At 39.5% G+C, this 24,914-nt stretch overlaps 1 protein-coding gene across 7 annotated transcripts in view; it reads right to left on the bottom strand.

The window, feature by feature from the left end:
* The window catches only part of LOC129137475 (uncharacterized), a 168,199-nt gene that overhangs the window by 125,090 nt on the left and 18,195 nt on the right, over window positions 1-24,914 (bottom strand). For 4 of the 7 annotated variants that reach the window (XM_054669582.1, XM_063797462.1, XM_054669580.2 and 1 more), the window contains 2 exons: window positions 23,565-23,627; window positions 12,423-12,513 (listed from right to left, as the gene is read on the bottom strand). In XM_054669582.1, the coding sequence (XP_054525557.1) occupies window positions 12,423-12,513; window positions 23,565-23,627 (154 nt within the window). The remainder of the gene's footprint in view (window positions 1-12,422; window positions 12,514-23,564; window positions 23,628-24,914) is intronic. The other 3 variants (XM_054669583.2, XM_063797461.1, XM_063797460.1) reach the window with 1 other exon arrangement.

The following is a 24,914-nucleotide window of genomic DNA, read 5'->3' on the forward strand; positions in this document are numbered from 1 at the left end:
ACATGGAAATGGTGGAGTGAGTGAATAAATGAATGAACTAATGAAATGACCCAGAAGCCAAGAGAAGAGAGCACTTTGTCAAGGAAGAGGGGATAACGAACATTATAAAAGGCAAGAGAGAGGCTGAGAAAGACAAGTATGAATGTCAAGAAATGAATAGGTCAATAGAACATTGAAGAGATAGGAGCTTAGGAGAAGTCACAGGCAATTCCTAGGAGCTGAGAAGAAAAGAGTGAGCTGTGAGGAAGAAAGCTTGTGCTGATGAAGGCTCAAGGAGTATGGCTGAAAAAAATATTGGAGAGAGGTTAATAGTGTTTGTGAATTAAAGCTGGAACAGAAATTAAATATCACATGTTCTCACTTGTAAGTGGGAGCTAAGCATTGAGTACACGTGGACACAAAGAAGGGAACAATGGATACCAGGGCCCACTTGAGGGTGGAGGGCAGGAGAAGGAAGAGGATCAAAAAACTAACTATTCAGTACCATGCTCATTACATGGGTGACAAAATAATTTATATGCCAAACCCCTGCATCATGCAATTTACCAATGTAACAAACCTGTGCTTGTATCCCCCAAACCTAAAATAAAAGTTGGAAAGAAAAAAAAGAATGTTAGGAAGACTGTGTCTGAAGGTAAATGATAAGGAAACTTGAGGATGCTGGAGACAGGAGTCATAGAGTTTCTCAGGAGCCAGGGGAGGAAGAATAAATGAAATAACCAACATGTATTGAGCACCTACTGTATGCCAGGCACTAAACTAGCTATTTTCAAATACTTTAAAAAAAAATAATCTGGAAGCTACGCTTCATGGAAAGTGTTAGTTTTAGAAAGAATAATGGATTTCCCTCTAATGACAGGGGTAGAGGAGACAAATGAATTTTATAATTTGTTGTAATGGGTTGAAAGAGGTATCTTTTCGTTCATCAAGTATCTACTGGGTACGCCCTCTGTGCTGGACATTCTATAAAGGGCCTCAGATATATCACCTAATGGGAACCTTAGAATGCCCCTAGAATGTTCTATCATGATTCTCATCTTGGAGACAAGGATTTCATAGACAAGCTCTAGAAAAACAATTCAAAGCTGAGTATGTCTGCACAAACAACTACATATGTCTCAGCCTCAGTTTCTACATCTGTATAACTTTTCTTCCCATGGTTGTTGTGAGGATGAAGCAAGGAGAAAGTGCTCACTAAAGGGCAGTTCTTGTTTTTAACCTTACTTTATTCCTTTGGAATGAGGCCATTGGGTCTTCACTACACCCTCACCCCTCTACCAACATTGCCCATTGCTTTTCAGAATTGAAGACGTCCTGGAGCCCCAAAACAGGTGTCAGCAGCATTACCACAACAGATCAATCTGCAAGCTTGAGCACAAGATGTCTACTATTTGCTCTGAGAAAAGAAGCCATGTTGGGAAGGCAAGCTAAATACAGAACATGACCCAAAAGCAAAGGGTGTCTCCAAAAGGGGTAATGCAGACCGAGACAATAGTTTCACAGATCAGTAGGAAACATTTAAAGGTCCACTGATGAGCTAGACTGCAGGGACGCTCCTCTTCTATAAAAGGAAAATAAAATGGATCAATAAGAAATGAAAACTGATATTAAAAGGCTGAGATTTACTTTCTGCTACCAAGGGTTCTTCTCCAAGCTGGATCTCTGGGCAGACTTGTTCATTCCCTTCCAACCCACTATGGTGAGATCCCAAGGTGGTGGAATAAGATAAATACACATGGAAACAGCCCCCAAAAATGGCTACAGTAAGGCCATACAGCATACCTAACATAACTACTGGTTAGCATAAAAACAAGTAATTTGTCTGAATGCAACATGTTGGGTGTAGGAGGAAAATGTATGCCTTAAACCTCAACCCATCACCCTCCACTCTTCAATCTCTATTTATGTCTGTGTATCAGCAGTATGGTACATTCTAAGTCGTTTTCTGGTGTATTTCAAGGATTCATCTACCAATTCTGTGATCTTGGGCAAATGATTTAACCTCTCTCAGTTTCAGTTTTCTCACCTATAATTATGTCAGTATTATCATGATAAAATAATAGAAATGATTATTCTCACCTTCCCCATCCCTACCATTATCACCCCATCACCACCCCGAAAACTAATATCAAAATGGCTGAATGCCCACGTGGTTTTATAGGAGGAGATTTAAGAGCCAGAAAGACCAAATTTATTAGCGAGGTTATCTTGAGCAAGCTGTGAATCTACTCTGATCTTCATGCAATTCATCATGGACTTGGACAACATCTTTTCTGGTTATTATGAAGCATAGAGAAGACACGTACAACCCTTAGCACAGTGTCTGGTACATAATGAGGACTCAGTACTGGCCCTTAGTCTTTGCCCTGACTCTAGTCTGTGAGAGTGTTAGACTAACATCTTGGTGAGCCCATACTGACCACTGGGAGTCCAAGTTGACTCTGACAAAACTAAAAGAAAGGCATACAAAAGGATCTATTTGTGGGAGGGAGAAGGGATGGAAAGCCACATAGTCTGGTTCGGCATGAGACTGAGAGAGGTCTGGGCAGGTTCAGCCCCCCTGGAGAGAGAACATCCCACCACTGCTACCTCTCCTCCTTTCTCCTGCCCTAGTGCAGAGCACACAGCTTCGCCCCTCAGCTGATTGGGTGCCTGTGGGCAGTGCAAAGAGATGAAGGGCTTCTCCTACCAGCACACAGCACTGGCTACTGGGGGGTTTCTGTCTCCCCCACCCAACCACCTCCACCCTCACCTTGCTGCTGGGATTCTGGGCTCCCTGCACTCATGGTGCAGGATAGCAGGGGCCATGGATCAAGATGACTCCCCTCCTACCATAGGTGCTGATTCATTCAGCACTAACTGAGCGCCAACTGTGTGTCCACATCCTGCTGGATAGCAGGGGCCATGAGGCAAACGAAACACAGTCCTTACCCTGAGGACATCCTACACTGAGCAGTAATCACGGGTATCACAAAATGCCCTGCTCCCCACCACTTCATTTTGACTCAAAGGGAAAACTCTTGAGAATTTACAATTCTATCCCATTTTTTTTCAGTAACCCCTTAATATCTTTTTTCCGCAAAACTCATACCCTCCCAAACCCACCCTGAATCCTGCACACCTCACTCATTTTCCTCACATCCCTGAGTCTTTTCCCTCCACACTCTCCCCTCCTGGTTTCTTGTTCTGCAATATCTTCTTTCCCATGTTATACTTGGATTTTACTCCTTCCTCTTGTCTATGCTGCTCAGTGGCCAGTTTTCCCCAGTGGAGGCTGGGGACGTTCTCTTTCTACGTCCCTGTTTATCTCTACTCTGAATAAGTCAATATGCAAACATCTGGGTGTCTAACTCATACCCCCCAGAAGGGATTCTCTTTAGCCTGACAGCCTATTATACTTGTTGTGGGTGGCCTAACGTGTGTCTGGGTGAGGCATATGCAGATTGTAAAAAAGAAAAAAAAATTGGCAGGCCAGACCCTTTGTTTCCCTACAACCTGACTAATAAGAGATTCTTTCACTATAATATTTCTTCTGCTATACTAGTTGTTCTTATCACAATCATTGCCTGATTCCTCTGGGTTCTCTTACATCTCCATTTTGAATTCCCTTGTAGGCACTGTGTCTTCAGTAAGTGTTTCCATTTTGAACCCAAAGAAAACCTGTGTGTCCATTTCTTTTCTCCTCCACTTTTCTTTTCTTGACACACTGATTCCTTAGAAGTGGGAAAGGGACTGAAATCTGTGTGTCTATGCCTCTATGTGCTAGATGTTATAAAACACTTCCATGGATATATCTCATGTAGAAGAAATTAGCCTCTTTTTAACAGTGAGGGAACTGAGGAGAGAAAGCTTCAACCATGTGTTCTAGCTCACACATAAAAACATAAAAAGCCTCCAAGACTTCATGCTATCTGTCCCTTGAAATGTACCCATGTGGCTGACATATGCAAACATATGCAAACCCAGGCAGTGGGCCCATGTGACATTCATTATAGAAAGTGTTTCTTTAATTATCTCTCATTCCTGACTCCCACTGAGGTCCTCATAATGGGTTTAGAATTACTGTCTTCTAAGTGATTCTGTGTGCAAAGTTGTACAATGAAAAGGGTACAAATTTGAGCAAATCTAGGGCAGAGAGTAGACCCAGAATGGCTGAGATCAAATCCCAGTTCTTATTATCTGGATGACCTCGGGCTATGGGGATAATAGGAACACCTTCCTCATAGGGGGTCTTTCCTCCTTATTGCCTCCTACTGAGGACTGAGGGTGAGGATTATTTAGGTAGGTGTGTGTAAACCACTTAAACCCTTGTTTAGCCCATGGTAAGACTATCAAAATGGACACTGTTGATTTTATTATCTGTGGTCTTGTTGGCCTTACCACTTGTTAGATGCAAGACCCTTGGATACCTCTCTTGACATCTCTGAACTTCATTTTTCTTGTTGGTAACACAGGGGTAATACTTCCCACATTGAACTTCGCTGTGAACCTCTGATCAGATAAGCCATGTAAACCACTAACTCAGGGACTTGGTTGTAGCAAGTGCTTTCTTACTTAAAACATGCCAGTTCCCTTTTCTCCAAGAGAGCTCAAAGCACTGCTATTCACTTAGGATCAATGGAAGAAGCAAGAAGAAAACAAAGGAAAAAGCAAACACTGGGGGCTAGATCAGGCTGAAGATCAGCTTCCTAGGGGCAGTTCCTACCAAAGGGTGGTCTGTCCTGAGTAATCAGCTGAAGTCCCCCCCACCCCTTTCCCAGGTGGTCCCCAAAACTGGTTGGTGAGTAGTGCTGCAGATGTGGCTTCCTTATGGGCGATAGTGTTGATGGAAAAGATAATTCATGCCTGCATTGAGCTCTCTCTGAGTCAGTCCAGAGCCCAGTGATGAAGGAAGAAAACACCCCTGATCAGTACCACATTTCCAGATTTCATTATAATTTTTAATTCTTCAATGTTGTTTTGAAAAGCAGCATCAAGCATGCATAAGTTTTTGGAGACAAAGAAAAATGTAACCAGCCACCCTTTGAGTTTGGACTTGAGGACACCCCGGATCCTCTGAGAGATTTGTCTCCTTCCAGAAGCAGTGAGATGCCCTGTTGCTGTGACATGAAACAGTCCTGCCCCCATGCTGTCTGGAGGCTGAGGCTCTCCTTGTTTTATGCAGTTGGGCTCTCTGGACATCATGTGCTTGAGTTCTGCATCTTTTGCCAAATTCTACTCTTTTCACTCTTACAATCACCAAGTTCTGTCCATATTATTACTCAAATATCTACTTGTCTCTTCATTTATGACTACCACCTTTTGCCAAGCAAGCTCCCCTGAAGGAGACCAGCAACAAAAATCACCAGGCCTCCCAGCAGCCAGATGGAGCTATTCAAAATGTAATGTGAGCTGGGCACAGTGTTGGTGCACACCTGTCGTCCCAGTTACTAGGGAGGTTAAGGCAGGACGATCCCTTGATCTCAGAAGTTCAAGGCCAGCCTGGGCAACATAGCAAGACCCCATCTCTTTAAAAACATTTTTTAAAGTCAAAATGTAATGCAAGACTCACTCCTCCCAGTCAATCACCTTCATTGCCTTCCCATTGCTTCCTGGGCATCAAGTCTCTGCCCATCTTATAAAACCATCTGTGATCTCATCCTCCCTCACTCTAATTCAGCTTTCCAGGCTTCTTTGTTTCCCCACCTATGCAAAGATTTTGTATACTCATGGTCTCTTCATCTAAAACATTCCTAGAGCCTGGACAACTCCTCCCCAACCCCTTTACAGACTGGTTATTTTAATTCACTCATATCTTGGCTTACCCATCTCCTACCGAGAGGCCTTGCTTGAGAAGCCCACCTCAGGATACTGCTTCAATTCAATGAAAGGATTTCAATGAATATTCTTTCATTCACCTCAGGATACTGCCAATTGCTATTCCCATTCTCTCATAGTCACATTATTTCTTTCTGCAATTTGATTATGAATGAATTTGATTATTTACTTGCTTTTAGTCTATCTTCCCCACATGACTGAAAGCTCTATGATGTTTTGTTCGCTTCTGACTACCCACTACAAATAGCACATAGTAGGCACTTAATAAATGTGTGCTGAATGACTGCAGAAATGACTGCTGTGAATTTAATCATTTGGTAGGCAGGCAGTTCTTTTCCTTGTTTGTGTAAGGGTGAGGGTGGCTTTGTGCACCCATGTGTGAGTTTTTGAGAATGGAGGAAAGATATTCTGGAGCTTGGATTGCTCCCTGCTAAAACCCTTCAATGTTTCCCCATTGCCTCTTGGCTCAGCTCAGTTTGCAAAGCCATTCAGGAACTGATTCTGCTGTCTTTCCTCCCCTTTTTCTACCATTTCATTTCCCTACTCCCTCATTTGCGGCCTGTGTGTATGTGTATGGATGCCCACTTGGGTTGGCCCCTTCTATTCTGAATTGTCTACCTTGCTGACACTAGGATCATTTCATGTGAACCCCCCAACAGAGAGCCTTGTCTGAGCCTCCATTTCATCTTTTTTGGTGAGCTGGGTGCCTTCCATTTGTGCTCCCTGCACTTTCCACCTTAACCCGTAGTCTCCCAAATGGGACAACTCATGGCCTTCTTTTGAGTAATTTGGAAAAAAAAAAATATTTATTGTAAAAAAAATTATACTTTTAACATCACAATTAAAAGAGCTAGAAAAGCAAGAGCAAACACATTCAAAAGCTAGCAGAAGGCAAGAAATAACTAAAATCAGAGCAGAACTGAAGGAAATAGAGACACAAAAAACCCTTCAAAAAATTAATGAATCCAGGAGCTGGTTTTTTGAAAGGATCAACAAAATTGATAGACCGCTAGCAAGACTAATAAAGAAAAAAAGAGAGAAGAATCAAATAGACGCAATAAAAAATGATAAAGGGGATATCACCACCAATCCCACAGAAATACAAACTACCATCAGAGAATACTACAAACACCTCTACGCAAATAAACTAGAAAATCTAGAAGAAATGGATACATTCCTCGACACATACCCTCTCCCAAGACTAAACCAGGAAGAAGTTGAATCTCTGAATAGACCAATAACAGGAGCTGAAATTGTGGCAATAATCAATAGTTTACCAACCAAAAAGAGTCCAGGACCAGATGGATTCACAGCCGAATTCTACCAGAGGTACAAGGAGGAACTGGTACCATTCCTTCTGAAACTATTCCAATCAATAGAAAAAGAGGGAATCCTCCCTAACTCATTTTATGAGGCCAGCATCATTCTGATACCAAAGCCTGGCAGAGACACAACCAAAAAAGAGAATTTTAGACCAATATCCTTGATGAACATTGATGCAAAAATCCTCAATAAAATACTGGCAAACCGAATCCAGCAGCACATCAAAAAGCTTATCCACCATGATCAAGTGGGCTTCATCCCTGGGATGCAAGGCTGGTTCAACATACGCAAATCAATAAATGTAATCCAGCATATAAACAGAGCCAAAGACAAAAACCACATGATTATCTCAATAGATGCAGAAAAAGCCTTTGACAAAATTCAACAACCCTTCATGCTAAAAACTCTCAATAAATTAGGTATTGATGGGACATATTTCAAAATAATAAGAGCTATCTATGACAAACCCACAGCCAATATCATACTGAATGGGCAAAAACTGGAAGCATTCCCTTTGAAAACTGGCACAAGACAGGGATGCCCTCTCTCACCGCTCCTATTCAACATAGTGTTGGAAGTTCTGGCCAGGGCAATCAGGCAGGAGAAGGAAATAAAGGGTATTCAATTAGGAAAAGAGGAAGTCAAATTGTCCCTGTTTGCAGACGACATGATTGTTTATCTAGAAAACCCCATTGTCTCAGCCCAAAATCTCCTTAAGCTGATAAGCAACTTCAGCAAAGTCTCAGGATACAAAATCAATGTACAAAAATCACAAGCATTCTTATACACCAACAACAGACAAACAGAGAGCCAAATCATGAGTGAACTCCCATTCACAATTGCTTCAAAGAGAATAAAATACCTAGGAATCCAACTTACAAGGGATGTGAAGCACCTCTTCAAGGAGAACTACAAACCACTGCTCAAGGAAATAAAAGAGGATACAAACAAATGGAAGAACATTCCTTGCTCATGGGTAGGAAGAATCAATATCGTGAAAATGGCCATACTGCCCAAGGTAATTTACAGATTCAATGCCATCCCCATCAAGCTACCAATGACTTTCTTCACAGAATTGGAAAAAACTACTTTAAAGTTCATATGGAACCAAAAGAGAGCCCGCATCGCCAAGTCAATCCTAAGCCAAAAGAACAAAGCTGGAGGCATCACACTACCTGACTTCAAACTATACTACAAGGCTACAGTAACCAAAACAGCATGGTACTGGTACCAAAACAGAAATATAGATCAATGGAACAGAACAGAGCCCTCAGAAATAATGCCGCTTACCTACAACTATCTGATCTTTGACAAACCTGAGAAAAACAAGCAATGGGGAAAGGATTCCCTATTTAATAAATGGTGCTGGGAAAACTGGCTAGCCATATGTAGAAAGCTGAAACTGGATCCCTTCCTTACACCTTATACAAAAATCAATTCAAGATGGATTAAAGATTTAAACGTTAGACCTAAAACCATAAAAACCCTAGAAGAAAACCTAGGCATTACCATTCAGGACATAGGCGTGGGCAAGGACTTCATGTCCAAAACACCAAAAGCAATGGCAACAAAAGCCAAAATTGACAAATGGGATCTAATTAAACTAAAGAGCTTCTGCACAGCAAAAGAAACTACCATCAGAGTGAATAGGCAACCTACAACATGGGAGAAAATTTTCGCAACCTACTCATCTGACAAAGGGCTAATATCCAGAATCTACAGTGAACTCAAACAAATTTACAAGAAAAAAACAAACAACCCCATCAAAAAGTGGGCGAAGGACATGAACAGGCACTTCTCAAAAGAAGACATTTATGCAGCCAAAAAACACATGAAAAAATGCTCATCATCACTGGCCATCAGAGAAATGCAAATCAAAACCACTATGAGATATCATCTCACACCAGTTAGAATGGCAATCATTCAAAAGTCAGGAAACAACAGGTGCTGGAGAGGATGTGGAGAAATAGGAACACTTTTACACTGTTGGTGGGACTGTAAACTAGTTCAACCATTGTGGAAGTCAGTGTGGCGATTCCTCAGGGATCTAGAACTGGAAATACCATTTGACCCAGCCATCCCATTACTGGGTATATACCCAAATGACTATAAATCATGCTGCTATAAAGACACATGCACACGTATGTTTATTGCAGCATTATTCACAATAGCAAAGACTTGGAACCAACCCAAATGTCCAACAATGATAGACTGGATTAAGCAAATGTGGCACATATACACCATGGAATACTATGCAGCCATAAAAAATGATGAGTTCATATCCTTTGTAGGGACATGGATGAAATTGGAAACCATCATTCTCAGTAAACTATCGCAAGAACAAAAAACCAAACACCGCATATTCTCACTCATAGGTGGGAATTGAACAATGAGATCACATGGACACAGGAAGGGGAATACCATACTCTGGGGACTGTGGTGGGGAGGGGGGAGGGGGGAGGGATAGCATTGGGAGATATACCTAATGCTAGATGACGAGTTAGTGGGTGCAGCGCACCAGCATGGCACATGTATACATATGTAACTAACCTGCACAATGTGCACATGTACCCTAAAACTTAAAGTATAATAAAAAAAATAAAAATAAAAAAAAAAATTCACACCAATTGAATAAACAAATATGATCAGATACTGTATCATCAAAACATAAATGCAAGATAAGAAACAAAGTCAATTTAATATTATTATATTTCTAATTTGTTAAAGCAAAAATTGTAGTGCCATCAAATGACACCAATCAAGTGTGTGTATTTGAGATGATCTAGGCTTAATTATTTAACAATGAAGAATGAGAACAATGGCCCAGACTCTTAATAATTTGTGAATTTCACAGTGAGCTTTTGAAGTTCTCATTATTTAATGACACTGTCAGGATTGAAATACAATAAAAAAAAGAAAATATCTTTTCTCCACATTTTATGGGTTTTATTGCTACTGTTTTGGCAACTCAAATATAGCAGCCATCTGGTTCCTCTGGTAAGGCTTACAAGTGGTAACAGGGTGGTCCACTGTGAAAATCATTACGAACTGAAAGCAATGAACTGAAAGCATTGATAAGCTCTCCCCCACACACTAGAAGCATAGATTAGTGGGTGTGAATGGGTGTGCACATACACTTGACTGAGAGAGAGAGAGAGCCACACAAGGTCACAGGTAAAACAAAGACAAGAAGAGAGAAATGTGAATTTCTAAAGTACATTTATTAGTATTTTACCACTTATCAAGTTCATTCCTCATTTTTATGTCTTATTTTAATTTCCTTAAAATTAAAGTTTTATCATGTGGAAAAAAAAAAAAAAAAATTATACTTTTGTTCGCTTTACAAGATGCGTAAAATACTGGCATGCCCTTGCACATATATTCATTTTAAAAGGGGGACTATAAATGTATGTAGAGAGTATAGGTTCAAAAATTTATTACAAGAGTTCGTGATCAAAAAGTTTGGACAGCATGATGACATTATACTTTTCATACTGCATGGCATTTGTCTGGATTTTGTCTGTCTCTTCAAGATCTTTCAAGGCACTCTTGAGAGAAGAAACACCGTACACAGCCGCAGTTCTTTGACAGTGATATGGGGGTGGTTTTAGAAGGTGCACAAAAGGAAGGTCGCTAACGCCTGTTGAGAACTCATTGCCCTTTGAATTCTCTTTTATTCTTCCTCATTTAAATAATAGGGGGGAAAAGTCTCAGCTGTGTGTCAATATGTTTCTAATACCTCTGGGTACCACTTGCTAGTTTCCCTTTATAACAGTAAGAACAAACTTTAGGCTCAAGCCCTTGAAAATGCCTCTTATCTAACCAAAACCCAACAATTCAGCTTCATTTTCATTGCTCCTTTCCATTTGAGGTCAGTAATATTGCTCTGATATTTAAAACAATGTATGATTTTTCTCTTGCTAACCATGTAGAGTTTATTAAAATAAATTTATTTATAAAGAGTGAGTAAATTTTTTTAAATAAGCAAATTATAATATAGGTGAAACTAGATGTTTCAGTCTAATGTCAGTTGGGTAACACAAGGGTAACAGAGTCAACATGAGCTTTGAAATACAAAGACCTTGTAAGATTTTTGACTCTGGCCATGGCTAAATGTGTGACTGTTGCAAAGTCCTTCTCTGAATCTACTGTAAAAGGGATAAAAATACTTACTCTGTACACTGTTTTGAAGATGAGCATTAATGTATTTAAAGATACTTCCCAATGCATGCACTTGATCAATAATGGATATATGTTTATGCAATGAGCAAATGGATGAGTAAGAATGGAATAAATCTGGATAAATAAGTCAAGGAACCTGGATCCTCCTCAAAAGTCCCAACCTTCTTAGCTGGAATGAGTCAGACTCCAGAGAGCCCCATTCTCTCCTTCACTAGAGTCCCATTTTCACAGTCATTTGACATTTACCCAGAGGACCTGAGAAAGTTAACAAGTTTTGCCTAGTCCCTTAATTCTCCTTTGGAGTGATTAGTGTGAACAGAGAATGGAATGTGCATGAGACATGGATTGATTTTGTGGCTCTGCTGGAACTCTGTTGGAACTTCACTTTACATTTGAGTAGTCTCTATGTAGAACTTCTGCTTTGGAAGCTGATGAGCTCCCCATACAAAGAAGTATTCAAGACTAGAAGAGATGAACATGTGACCCAAGTGTTGACTTTCTGCTTCTCTAAGAAACATTATGTTCATCATCCTGAAAACAAAGACATATTTAAGGGTATCTTGAACCAAGTCTTGAAAGCCTATTTCTGGAAGCTGTGTGTAGGCTATGCAGACATGACTTCACAGACCAGTGTGCAGTTGCACCCCTATCTAGCACTTAACAGACACAGCTATTTTACTTTTATTTCAAATTGAAAGCCATGTTTTTAAGAAGTCAAACCACCTAAGATCTTATAAAAGTAAGCAAATGAGTTTTTTCTCTCCACATTGTTTCTCTCTTTTTTTTAAGTAGTCTATCCAGCTTCTTTCAATAACAGCTGGATTCCAAAAGGCAAACGTGAAAACTTTCAGGCTTCCCAAGAAACAGTATCACTTCTGTTGCACTGTGTTGGTCAAAACAATCACAGGAACAGCTTTGATTCAAGAGAAGGAGACTCCTATTCTTGATAGAAGTAGTGGCATGAGTGTACAGGAATGGGAGGAATTGCTGGTGGTTGTTTATGTAGACGATCTAACACACACACACACACATAATCCAGCTCACGAAATGTAGGACTCCCTTTTGCTAAACGCCAGGCTCTGCATTAGCATCCATCATACCTGATTTCTTCAAGGAATGTCTGTGGAGACTCCATAGGATCTCCAAGGATAAGGACCTCACGTCCTTCCATTTTGCTTTCATTTCCATTTCCTTTGGAGACAAATGCAAAAGAAAGTGGTTTCAGATCACAGGTAGTCATATGTTTTTGTGTGACTGAAAGGAAGGCCTTCGTGGTCTATATGTGTACTTGTGTATGGCACGTGTTCGTGCACCCATGTGTGTGTATCTGGCAGGGAGGTGAAGGTCATTTTAGACTTTATATTCAGATCTTGAGCTATCCTGTGATGTCTTGTTCTCAATTCAGCTTTTCCTGTCACTAACCCTTTGCCCAGACCATCACTCACGCATGACTGACCTGCCTCGTGCACAAGACCATGTATTTGCTTTTCTGCAATTAGTAGATCAAGGTCCACCTGCTTTATGCTCTTCATAAAGATTGTTCTGGCAAAAACAAGTCCAGCATTCTTGACCCTTCTCTATTCTGAAAGATGTAAGAAAATGGATAGGAATTTGCTAGATATAGATCAGGTCATGAGGCAGAGGAGACAGGCTGTGTAAAGTTTCAGATCTGGAAAAGGGAAGGCCGTGTAGCTATTTGTCAGGACTTCTTTTCTGGTTTTACCTCCCAAAGGGAGATTTCTATGGGTTTGTGGGATAAGATGAAATGGGCATTCTGTTAAAAAACAAAAAAAAGAAAAAAAAAAAGGTAGTGCTGTACCTAGAGAATAAAATATTGGCCAGGCGCGGTGGCTCACACCTGTAATCTCAGCACTTTGGGAGGCTGAGGAGGGCAGATCACAAGGTCAGGAGTTCAAGACCAGCCTGATCAACATGGTGAAACCCCGTCTCTACTAGAAATACAAAAATTAGCCAGGCGTGGTGGCGGGCACCTGTAATCCCAGCTACTCAGGAGGCTGAGGCAAGAGAATCGCTTGAACCCGGGAGGTGGAAATTGAAGTGAGCTGAGATCATGCCACTGTACTCCAGTCGGGGTGAGAGAGCGAGACTCCATCTCAAAAAATAAAAATAAAAATAAAAAATAAAAAATTGAGGAAGAATTTGAGAATAAGATGATATAAAGTAATTGTTTACATTTGCAGATTTGTATTTGGTTTAACTTATCTTTGGCAGAAAATATAAGCACTAAAATGATTGTAACACATTTCAGTGTCCTTAGCAATAATTTCTCCTTATTAACTGCTCAAGGCTTCATCTGTCAGAATGTAGCCAACATCATTTAACCAAAAGGGGGAAAATTTTCTCTGTAAGTCAGTACATGTATTACTCCATTCATCAAATACAGAGACATCACTTTTTAAACACTGCACCTTAGAGAACAGTACATTTGTGATTGCAGAAACCAATATAATCTCCCTCAAATTGCAAGCAGATACTATAAAGTGAAAACCTCCCTTCAAAAATAAACCCTGATCAATGACACAAAAAGGTGGCTCTTTGAAATGATCAGTAAAATTGGCATATTTTAGCTAGACTAGCCAAGCAAAAAGGGAAGATCCCAATGACTAAAATAATAAATGAAAGTGGGGACATCATTACCAACCTTACAGAAATAAAAAGAATTAAAAGAGAATATTATGAACAGTTGTATACCAACAAATTAGATAACTTGGATATAACAAATTTCTAGAAACATGCAAACTATCAAAACCGACTAAAGAAGAAATACAAAATCGGAATAGGCCTACAACAAGTAAATATATTAAGTCAATAATTAAAACCAACCAACAATCCAACAAACATTTCTAAAAAAGAAAAGCTGAGGATCACGTGGCTTTATGGTAAATTTTACCAAACATTTAAAAAATATAACATCAATTCTTCTCAAACCTTACAAAAAATAGAAAAAGAGGGAACACTTCTGAACTTTTTCTGAGGCCAGTATTACCTTGGTACCAAAGTCAGACAAAGAATGACAATAAAAGAAAATTATAGATCAATATCCCCTGTGAACACTAGCACAAAAATTCCCAACAAAATACTAGCAAACCAAATCCACCAGCCTATTTAAAGAATTATACATCATTACCAAGTGCAGTTTATCCAAGGAATGCAAGGTTTGTTAAAAATCAATTGATGTAATACCTTATATTTATAGAATAAAGGGAGAGAAAGCCACAGGATCATATCAATAGATGCAGAAAAAGAATCAGACACGATCTGTCACCTTTCATGTTGAAAACACACAATAAACTAGGAATTGAAGGGAACTTCCTCAATCTGATAAAGAGCTTCTATTAAAAAAAAACACAACTAATGTCATACTTAACAGTGAAAGACTGGACATTTTATTTATAAGAAACAGTATACGGATGTCTGTTCTCTCCACTTCTATTCAATATTATACTGGAAGTTCCAGTCAAAGCAGTCAGGTAAGAAAAAGGAATAAGCACCCAGATTGAAATGAGAAGCAAAACTATCTCTATTAGCAGAAGACATGATTTTATGTAGAGAAAATCCTGAAGAATCCATAAAAAAATACTATTAGAGCTAATAAACAAGTTTAGGAAAGTTGTAGGATACAAGATTAATATAAAAATCAGCTCTACTTCTGTACACCAGCAATGAACAATACAAAAACAAAATTTAAAAAACAATTACATTTAAAATACCATCAAAAAGAATAAAACGCTTGGTAATAAATTTAACCAAGAAAGTACAAGACTTATGCACCGAAAACTACAACACACTTTTGAAAGCAATCAAAGACGACCTAAATAAATAGAAACACATCTCATATTAGTGAACTGGAAAACTAGAAAATATTGTTAAAATGACATTAGTACCCAATTAATCTATAGACTTAGTACAACTGCTATCAAAACTATAACTGCTTTTTTTTTTTTGCACAAATGGGCTAGTTGATCCTAAAATTCATATGGGAATGCAAGGAACCATGAATAACCAAAGTCCAGATGAATAACAAACTTGAAGGACTCACACTTTTAATATTAACATGTAATACAAAGCTACATTAATCAAACTTTGTTGTACTAGCAAAGAGATAGACATATAGATCAACAGAATAGAAATGAGAATACAGAAACAAACCTAAATATCCATGGTCAATTGATTTTCAACAAGGTAACTGAGACCGTTCAATGGGGAAAGAATAGTCTTTTCAACAAATGGTACTGGAACAACTTGATATGCACAGACAAAAGAATAAATTTGAACCCTCTACCTCACACCTTATACAAAGAACCTGAAAATGGATCAAAGACTTAAATATAAGAACTGAAGTCATAGTATTCTTAGAAGGAGACATAGATATAAATCTTTATGACCTTGGATTATGTTTTTGTTTCTTAAATATGACACCAAAAGCACAAACAACAAAAGAAAAAATATATAAATTGTACTTTAACAAAATTAAAAACTTTGTGCATCAAAGGATAGTATCAAGAAAGTAAAAAAGGTAACCCACAAATGGAAGGAAATATATATATTTTCAAACCATACATCTGATAAGGGTCTAGAATCCAGAATCTATGATGGACACTTACAACTCAGCAATAAAACGACAATCTAATTAAAATACATGCAATGGACTTGGATTTGAGCAGGAATTTCTCTAAAGAAAGTATACCGACGGCTAAAATGCACATAAAAAATGATTAACATCATCAATCATCAGGGAAATGCAAATGAAAACTATAATGTCATATCAGTATACAGTCTCTAGGATAGCTATAATTAAAAAGAAAAAAGAAATATAACAAGTATTGGTGAGAATGTGGATAAACTGGAGCCCTCATTCATTGTTGATAGGAATGTAAAATATAGCGGCCACTGTGGAAAATTTTGTCACTTCCTCAAAAACCTAAAGATGGGGTTACCATATGACTAAGCAATACCACATCTAAATATATATCCAAAAGAATAAAAACATATATCCATGTAACACTAGTAGACAAATGCCATGGCAGCATTATTCATAATACCAAACAAATGGAAAAAATCCCAAATGTCTACCAATCAATGAATGGGTAAACAAAATGTGGACTATCCATACAATGGAATATTATCCAGTCATAAAAAGGAATGAAGCACTGATGCATAGTACAACATGGATGAATCTTAAAAGCATTTTACTAAGTGAAAAAAGCCAAATGCACAAGGCCAAAAATTGTATAAATCTATTTATATTAAGTGTCTAGAACAGATGAATCCAGGAAGACATAAAATAGTATAGTAGTAGCCAGTGGATGATGGGGAAGAAGTAATTGCGAAGTAAGTAATTTCTTTTTAGGGGGATGGAAATGTCCTGAAATTAGTAGTGATGATTGTATAACATCAAAAATATACTAAAAACCACTTCATTGTACGCTTTAAACTGTCTGAAACGGTAAATTTTATATTATATGAAATTCATCACAATTTGTTAAATAATATCACAATTTATATAATACATAATAAAAAATTTATCACACTTTATAACATAAGTTGAAATAATAACTCATCTTCTGGCCAGGAGTGATGGCTCACGCTTGTAATCCCAGCACTTTGGGAGGCCGAGGAGGGCAGATCACCTGAGGTCAGGAGTTTGAGACCAGCCTGGCCAATGTGGTGAAACCCCATCTCTACTAAAAAAAAAACAAAAGTTAGCCAGGTGTGGTGGCGGACACCTGTAATCCCATCTACTCAGGAGGCTGAGACAGGAGAATCACTTGACCCCAAGAGGCGGAGGTTGCAATGAGCTGAGGTCGTGCCATTGCACTCCAGTCTGGGCAACAAGAGCAAAACTCCATCTCAACAAAACAAAACAAAACAAAACAAAACAAATAACTCATCTTCCCACATCATCTTCCCTGATGTGGGAAGATGAGTTATTGAGTCTTCCTTGAATTGGGAAGGAGACTTTCACAAGTTCTGGTTTCTCAATATATGACAAAGCAGGAACCGTGGGGAGGGAAGGCAAATCGTGCCACCAGTGCGCTTGGCCTTGGCTGGCTCTTAGGCCACCCTTAGCACTCATCAGCTTGCTTTGGATGTTTGTATGTTATCCTCATGTCTTTCTTCTCACTAGACCATGAGTATCTCCATGCCCGGCACCATCTCCTATTTAGTTCAATAAACATTTATTAAGTACACACTTGATGGTTAGCATTGAATATAGAAAGATAATTATAATGATATATAATAAAAACAATAATAATTAAAATGGTAGAAGCTAATACACACTGAGAACTGGTTTTATGCCAAAACTTTTTCTAAGCACTTTACATATATTGGTTCATTTTGCAATCATGTTGGTGATTGCAAAATGAATTAATACTGGTAATCAAAGCAACCTTCGGATATATAATAGGTATTATTAGTATTATTATTATTGTTTCCATTTTACAAATGAGGAAACTGAGAGGTCAAGATTCTTGCTTGAGGTCCCATAGCTAGAAAGCGCAGAGTGAGGATTTGAAGCCCTGCAGTCTGATTCTAGGTCCCGTGATCCTGCTCTTCAGGCACTTAGTAGAGATTCTGTTCTTCACCGAAGTCCCCTAGCACCCCGGCTCCTTAAACAGAGGCAGACAGCAAGCAAGTATGGGAATGCAGGAAACAAAACTTGGGCATCCTTCTACATTATCAATCTTCAAAGAAGATTGAGAAGTTAGAGGGTAGAGGCTGGCTGCTTTATTAGTAAAAATATAAAACACCATCATTCTGTTAAATTGTTCATGAGATTGGAGATTATTATAATCTCTTACCACTAGACTGTAAGCTCCAGGAAGACAGGGACTCTTTTTAACTGTTTCAATTTTTTAAAATTGCTGTCTCTCCAAAACCCAGTACAGTATCAAGTCTATATGAACATTTATTTACTATTTCTTGGGTAAATATATAAAGGACAACATGTACTGAATGCTTACTATACATCAGACCTTGATCTTAGTGGGGTTCAGGTATTTATTAACTTTTTTCTCACAACATTATACCATCTCTATAATTTAATAAAGAGGAAAAAGCTGAAGCATAGAGAAATTAAATTTCATATCTATTCAACCTGAAATTGTTGGAGCCACAACCCAATCCCAGGCCATTTGGAAAAAAGCACCTCCACTGGTTTCTTTTTTTTTTTTTTGAGACGGAGTCTCGCTGTGTCGCCCAGGCTGGAGTGCAGTGGCATGATCTTGGCTCACTGCAACCTCAGCCACCCGGATTCAAGTGATTCTCCTGCCTCAGCCTCCCAAGTAGTTGGGATTACAGGTATGTGCCACCATGCCTGGCTAATTTTCTATTTTTAGTAGAGACAGGGTTTCTCCATGTTGGTCAGGCTGGTCTCAAACTCCCAACCTCAGGTGCCCCACCCGCCTCAGCCTACCAAAGTGCTTGGATTACAGGTGTGAGCCACCACACCCAGCTGCACCTTCACTGTTAAACAATAACTTTATAGCCACATTATGAAGATGAATGCAAAACCTGCAAGATTTTGAAGTCGAAACAGGGACTGTCAGATTATGTGATGAAACTGCCAAAATTATGGCAGTTAGTGGTGATGTCCCCAGATCCTCAGGGGTACATGTTCACTGTCTCCGCTTGCCTCAGAATTGGTGTAATGTTGTAAAGCTTCCAGCTAGGGGATACGGAACGTTCAAAGCAGGGTTGTTGAATGTTTGCTCAACATCTCTACTCCCGTGTCTCTTCTTTGAGGTCTTTCTTAAGGGGTGAGCTTCAGCCTTGAGAAGTGAATGGTTTCCTAATTTGGTTTGTAGGCTCCAGAATGCACCAGGAGGAGCCAGTGAGGCCCTGATGGAAGGGCAGATGGTTGATTTCGGTGTTTTTATTACTGCCCACATTCTATTTCTGTTGTTCAATTATATTATATTATGTACTTAGGACACTGAAGGAATTAACCAGAAAGAAAAGAAGAAGAAGAAGAAGAAGAAGAAGAAGAAGAAGAAGAAGAAGAAGAAGAAGAAGAAGAAGAAGAAGAAGAAGGAAGAAGAAGGAGAAGGAGAAGAGGGAAGAGGGAGAAGAGGGAGAAGAGGGAGAAGAAGAAGAAGAAGAGGAAGAAGAAGAAGAAGAAGAAGGAAGAAGAAGGAGAAGAGGAGGAGTAGGAGGAAGGAGAAAGGAGGAAGGAGGAGAAGGAGAAGAAGAAGAGGAGGAGGCGGAAGAAGAAAACGTGAGTGCATGAGAGTCTAACATCTTGGCGTCTCTGTAAAAATGGGTAATTTGGCACCGTCCACCTTGTTGTGTTGTGACTTCTTAGATAAATACTCCCATCCTGATATTTCATTGGTGTCAAAGAGTGCAGGCTGTGGAATTACACTTCGAGGGTTCAAATCCCAGCTCTATTTAGAATTTGGACAACTTATTAGACTTCTGTCCTTAGTTTTCCCATGTGCCAAATGGGGTACCCTTCGTAACTATGAATCATTTATTCTACAAGCTCCCAGAATGGTGCGCAGGGCATGATAAAGTTGGTAAGGACTCTATAAATAAGTGTCATTGATTATTTGTGGTAGTCAGAGGTATGGGAGCTTGATGTAATTACAATATTCTCAGAGCATCTGAGAAAAACTGATAGTATTTGCTCCTTGACTTGGGGGTAGAGTTTTGTGTTTGCTTTTAAAGTGCTGGGGAGAAGACGTCACCCCTTTTGCCACGTTGTTCTGTACCCTTTCCCCTCTTCAGTGTCAGTTCATTTGCAACACCACCCTTGGCCAAGCCACGTATTTAGACTCATGGAAGGGGATACATGCGGGCCTATAAATGATAGGTAAACAGCCCAGCTACTGAGTTTAGCTCCCCGCTGAGTCACGCCCTGCCCCACCCTGGCTCCCTGAGTGACCTCATACCTCTTCCTAATATCAGTCCATTTCCCCATCACCCTGGCCAGAGCACTTTTTCTGAGCTCACCTTGTCTGTGACAGAGCTAGGTCATTTTCCATGGGTCACCAGCAACTTCTGGTCTTGGGTGTGCAAGTTCCATATTGCCTGGGGTTGCTGCTATCTGTCACTCTATCTCTGTATTTCTTGACTGGAAGACTACACTCCAAACAGCACCCCAAACCAGCCCTTCTCAGGAAGTTTTGCTTCCTGCCTCAACTCACCAAAACTTCCCTTATAACTTATTATTACTCTTTTGTTTCTAAGTCTTACATTCTTCCCAAACATAGGACTTTACACTCTCGTGGGACTGTCTTTCCTATCTGAAGCAAACATCCCCAACCCAATTTGTATATAACATGTGATGATTATAGCATCTAAAGTGCGTCAGAGCTGACTATGGGGCAGGCACTCTTATTCACAAGAGTGCTTGCAATTGTCAGAAAAACTATAACACCGAGACACTACTACCTCCATTTTATATATAAGAACACTGAAGTCAGGGAAGGAAGCAACATGCTATAGATACAGGGCCGGAAAGAGGTACAGTAATAAAAGCTGCGGGTGTTTGACTCAGGAGCCAATACTCTTTTCTCTATCCCAATATTTCCTTTATGGACACTGAGACCATCATTAACCATCTTCCCCATATGACCATTTAAGAATGACTTAATGGGTATGGGGTTCCTTTTGGGGGTGATGAAAACATAGTGCAGTTAAATAGTGATGATGGTTACATGATTCTATGAATATAGTAAAATGCACTGAATTGTGCACTTTAAGTGTACATTTTATGGTATGTGAGTTATATCTCAATAATAATAAAAGTAACCCATTCATACCCCTATACTCTAATGACTCAGCCCAGTTAGAGAGCAAATGTGAATAATTCATCACCTCTGATGGCTTTCCGTCACACTTAGAAAAAGTCCAAATGACTTTCAGACATTTAGCAGACTCTGAGGGTGCCCGACCCTTGTCATCCAGCACTTACCCTTCCTGATCACACCTGCCCAGCAGCATCCCACTGCAAACACCTGCATCTCCTCACCTGGGGATTGTGCCTTCTTCAGAAGAGCCAGGAAGTACACATAAATTTAATCTTAGGCTCCTTAGGGAGCCTAAGATGGGTGGAGGAGTAAGAAGCCCACTTCTCTCCGGAGGAAGCAGTGTGCAATGTGCTGTGTACAGCCCCGTGGACAGTCCCCGTGGGATTGAGCCCCATATGGTAGCCAGGTCAATAACACACCCTTAACTGGAATCTTTCCCCTCCCTCTCTCACTTCCCACTCACCTTATTGTGCCCTCCCAAATAGCTGTTTGTACTCAAACCTTCATCTTGTGGTTTTCTTATGGCGAGACCCAACCTAAGACAAGGCTTTTTTTTTTTTTTTTTTTTTTTTTTTTTGACATAGCTGCCACCTATCTCTTTGACTTCATCTACACTTTGCTTCCTACCTGACTAGGTTACACCCATACTGAACTTTTTTCCCTTCTCAACACACCAAGTTCATTCCTCCCTTAGGTCCTTTGCATTTGCACTTGGTCCTTTTTGCCCATACTATTGTACCTTGGTGGCCTCTTCTTGTTTTGAGGCCACAGCTCAAATGTCACCCTCTAAAAGAAATCTTTCTTGAACTCTGCCTAAATAATCTCAGTGAACCATCCCATACCCAACCAGACCCCATTTTGTTACTCCAATGCATCTCCACATACCAGTACGTACTGGAAGTTTTTGGTTTGCTCATCTAGCTATACAGTCTCCACCTTTCCCCATCCTCTTCTGTTCCAAGGGAGGCTGATCCTTATGGACTGCAGTAGTGGGTTCCCTGAATCTCAGGCTTCCAGTTGGATTTAGCTGGGGGAGGGCAGTCAGGCAATAGGAGTATGAATCAGAATAATGATGTCCCCAGTCCCCTTCCTCCTGGGCTGCCATGGATTAAGGACGCGCTGCTTCTAAAGTTTGGGTTTGAATCGGGTGGTCGTTTGCTTCAAGCCTGGTTCTGGTAACAGCTCCCTGCAATTGCTAGCTCTGGGGTACTGCACCATCCTTCCTTTGTCCACTGTGAACCTACTCATACCTTTATAAATAGTCCTGTATGAAATTCTCCTTAATGATTCGATTTGTGTCACGGGTTTAGTAGCGTGTGTGTGTGTGTGTGTGTGAGAGACAGAGACAGAGAGAGACCTAGCTGTTAAAACTCACAATTAAATTGTTTTATTATTTTCAGCATTTACATTTCTGTTGTCTAACACCTTCTACAAGAATATAAATACCACAAAGGGAGAAACCTGGTCTTCCTTGTTCACAGCATGACTGTATTCTCAGTAGCTGAAACCATGCTAGGCATAAATTAGTCACTTAATAATTTTTTTAAATGTATACTGTATTTATCTGGAAATTTTTAGCAAAGAAAAGCTGACATGTTGCTAATGGATCAGGTTACCTACATTTCTTGGGGTGGCCCTCTTTTTCTAGTCCCGTTGCAGCTTCCAGGCAACTAGGTTTTCTGAGTTCATGCTTTTTTTTTTCTTTCAATCCCTTTGGCCCTGGATGCTGCGACATCGGGTTGCAAATGAGTTTTTCTCTGGCATGGATTCAGCTGTAAACTCCTTCTGTTACAGGTTAATAAAACCTAGGAAATTACCTCCGAACAGCCAGAAATACATTGTGGAAAAATGAGGAGGCAGTTGAGAAATAAGGATTTGAGTTTTCAACATTTATGTTGGCTTTCACTCCTAATAAATATTTAAGTTAAATTGAATTTTACTTAACTTGATGACTATTTAACTTTAATAGTCATTGTTTATAGCAGTATTTTCAGCAAATGTTTAGTGAAGACTCTTTGGCTCTTAACCAAAATGCATTATCAGAAAACACCTTTCTCTTTCTACTATAAATTTATAACTGGAAGTTTACTCATGTAATTGTTGTATGAAGCCAATTTCAGTTGTTTTTCTTTGTAGAAAAACAGATGGAAAAGAACTCCTTTGCATTTGGAATTTACGTGGTATGATTTACTTCACAGGATAAGTTGGAAATCACAGTAGGCAAAATGGTGCCCTTTTTCCAAGATTTCCATGCCCTAATCTTCAGAACCTGTGACTATGTTACTTTCCTTGGCAAAGAATTAAGATGGCAGATGAAATTAAGGTTGTGAATCTACTCAATTTAAAATAGGAAGATTATCCTGGATTATTCAGGCAGGTCCAATCTAACGACAAAGGTTTTTAAAAATGGAGGAGAGGGCAGAAGATGATCACAGAGAGATGTGATGTGAAAAAGACTCAACTCACCATTGCTGGTTTGAAGATGGAGGAAGGGGCCATGAGCCCAGGAATCCAGGTAGACTCCAGAAGCTGAAAAAGGCAAGAAATTGGTTCTCCTGAGAGACTTCAAAGGAATGTAGTCCTGCTGACACTTTGATTTTAGTGAGACCCATGTTAAAATTCTAACCTTCAGAACTCTAAGATGATAAATCTGTTGTTTGAAGACACCAACTTTTTGGTAATTCGCTACATCAGCCATAAAAAAACTCCTGCAGGAAGTTAACTGCATTCTCCCCCTAGAGGGGCAGCCATAGTATCTCTCTTCCACATTAGATATCTTTATTTTTGCATGAAATTTCAATCCAGCAAACATGAGCACAGAGTCACTTGGGTACACTTTTAAGTTTCCATTAAGTCATTTATTTTACAAGTATATAGTACATTCCAAGTATTCCCATCAAAATGGGAGGTGCCCATAAATCAAAGTAGATTTAATCTTTCAATTCCCAGCTCTTTTGCAAGAAGCAAAGAAGAGAAAAAAATGCAAGCACCTAACATTGTGTTGAATATGGAAAGAATATAGAAGTGCAGCTCTTCACTTTTTCCACCCAGCAGAGGTGGTGAACTGCAGTACCAGGGTTAATACCAATGAATAAGATTAGACCTGAATTGTGAGGGAAATAGTAGATGCCTAGAACAGTATGTTATTTTGAAATTACATTTTCCTACTTCTTGCTTTCCTGCTTCCATGGTGTGAAGGGAGCTTGTGCTTCTCGACGTGTTCCAGCTAGCTGAGACGCTCCGAGTGCGCCAAATGACTCAGTCTCTGGACTACTACCAAAGTTTTTTAGGATTGAATCCTGCTCTTATTTTCTAAGGAACAATGTTTAACTGGTCTCTGTGGCATGGTGTCAACTGACATCACCCTTTAATTGCAGATATGTCACGTTAGACTATCCCCAGTATTGAGGGAAAGATCCCAAGGCAAGTTAAACATTATGATGGAGGCTGTGGGTGCATTTTTTCACACTCCTGGTCAAGGGGAGGGCCCATGTCATGAGGATAGGTATATTTTGAGCCCTCTCAATATGACCCCAAAAATGCTAATGCAAGTCCAATTTATCAAACAGCTATATAGCAAGCCAGTATGAAAATCCCTCTGGAGGGTACATCATTTTGCATTCATCTATTTTAAGTAACTGTTGTGAATCAGATAGTGCGCAAAACATATCAAGCTCAGTTCACACCAAAAAGTGGTTTTTTTAAATTTCTCTTTGTGATTATGAATGTATGTGCAATGAATTATGAGACTCAAAATAAGTATTCCCATATGATTGCTTAGGGATTTTGAAATTTAATATCTACATGAAAGATGAT

Source organism: Pan troglodytes, chromosome 18 (genome assembly GCF_028858775.2).
Source record: "Pan troglodytes isolate AG18354 chromosome 18, NHGRI_mPanTro3-v2.0_pri, whole genome shotgun sequence".
Classification (NCBI taxonomy): domain Eukaryota; kingdom Metazoa; phylum Chordata; class Mammalia; order Primates; family Hominidae; genus Pan; species Pan troglodytes.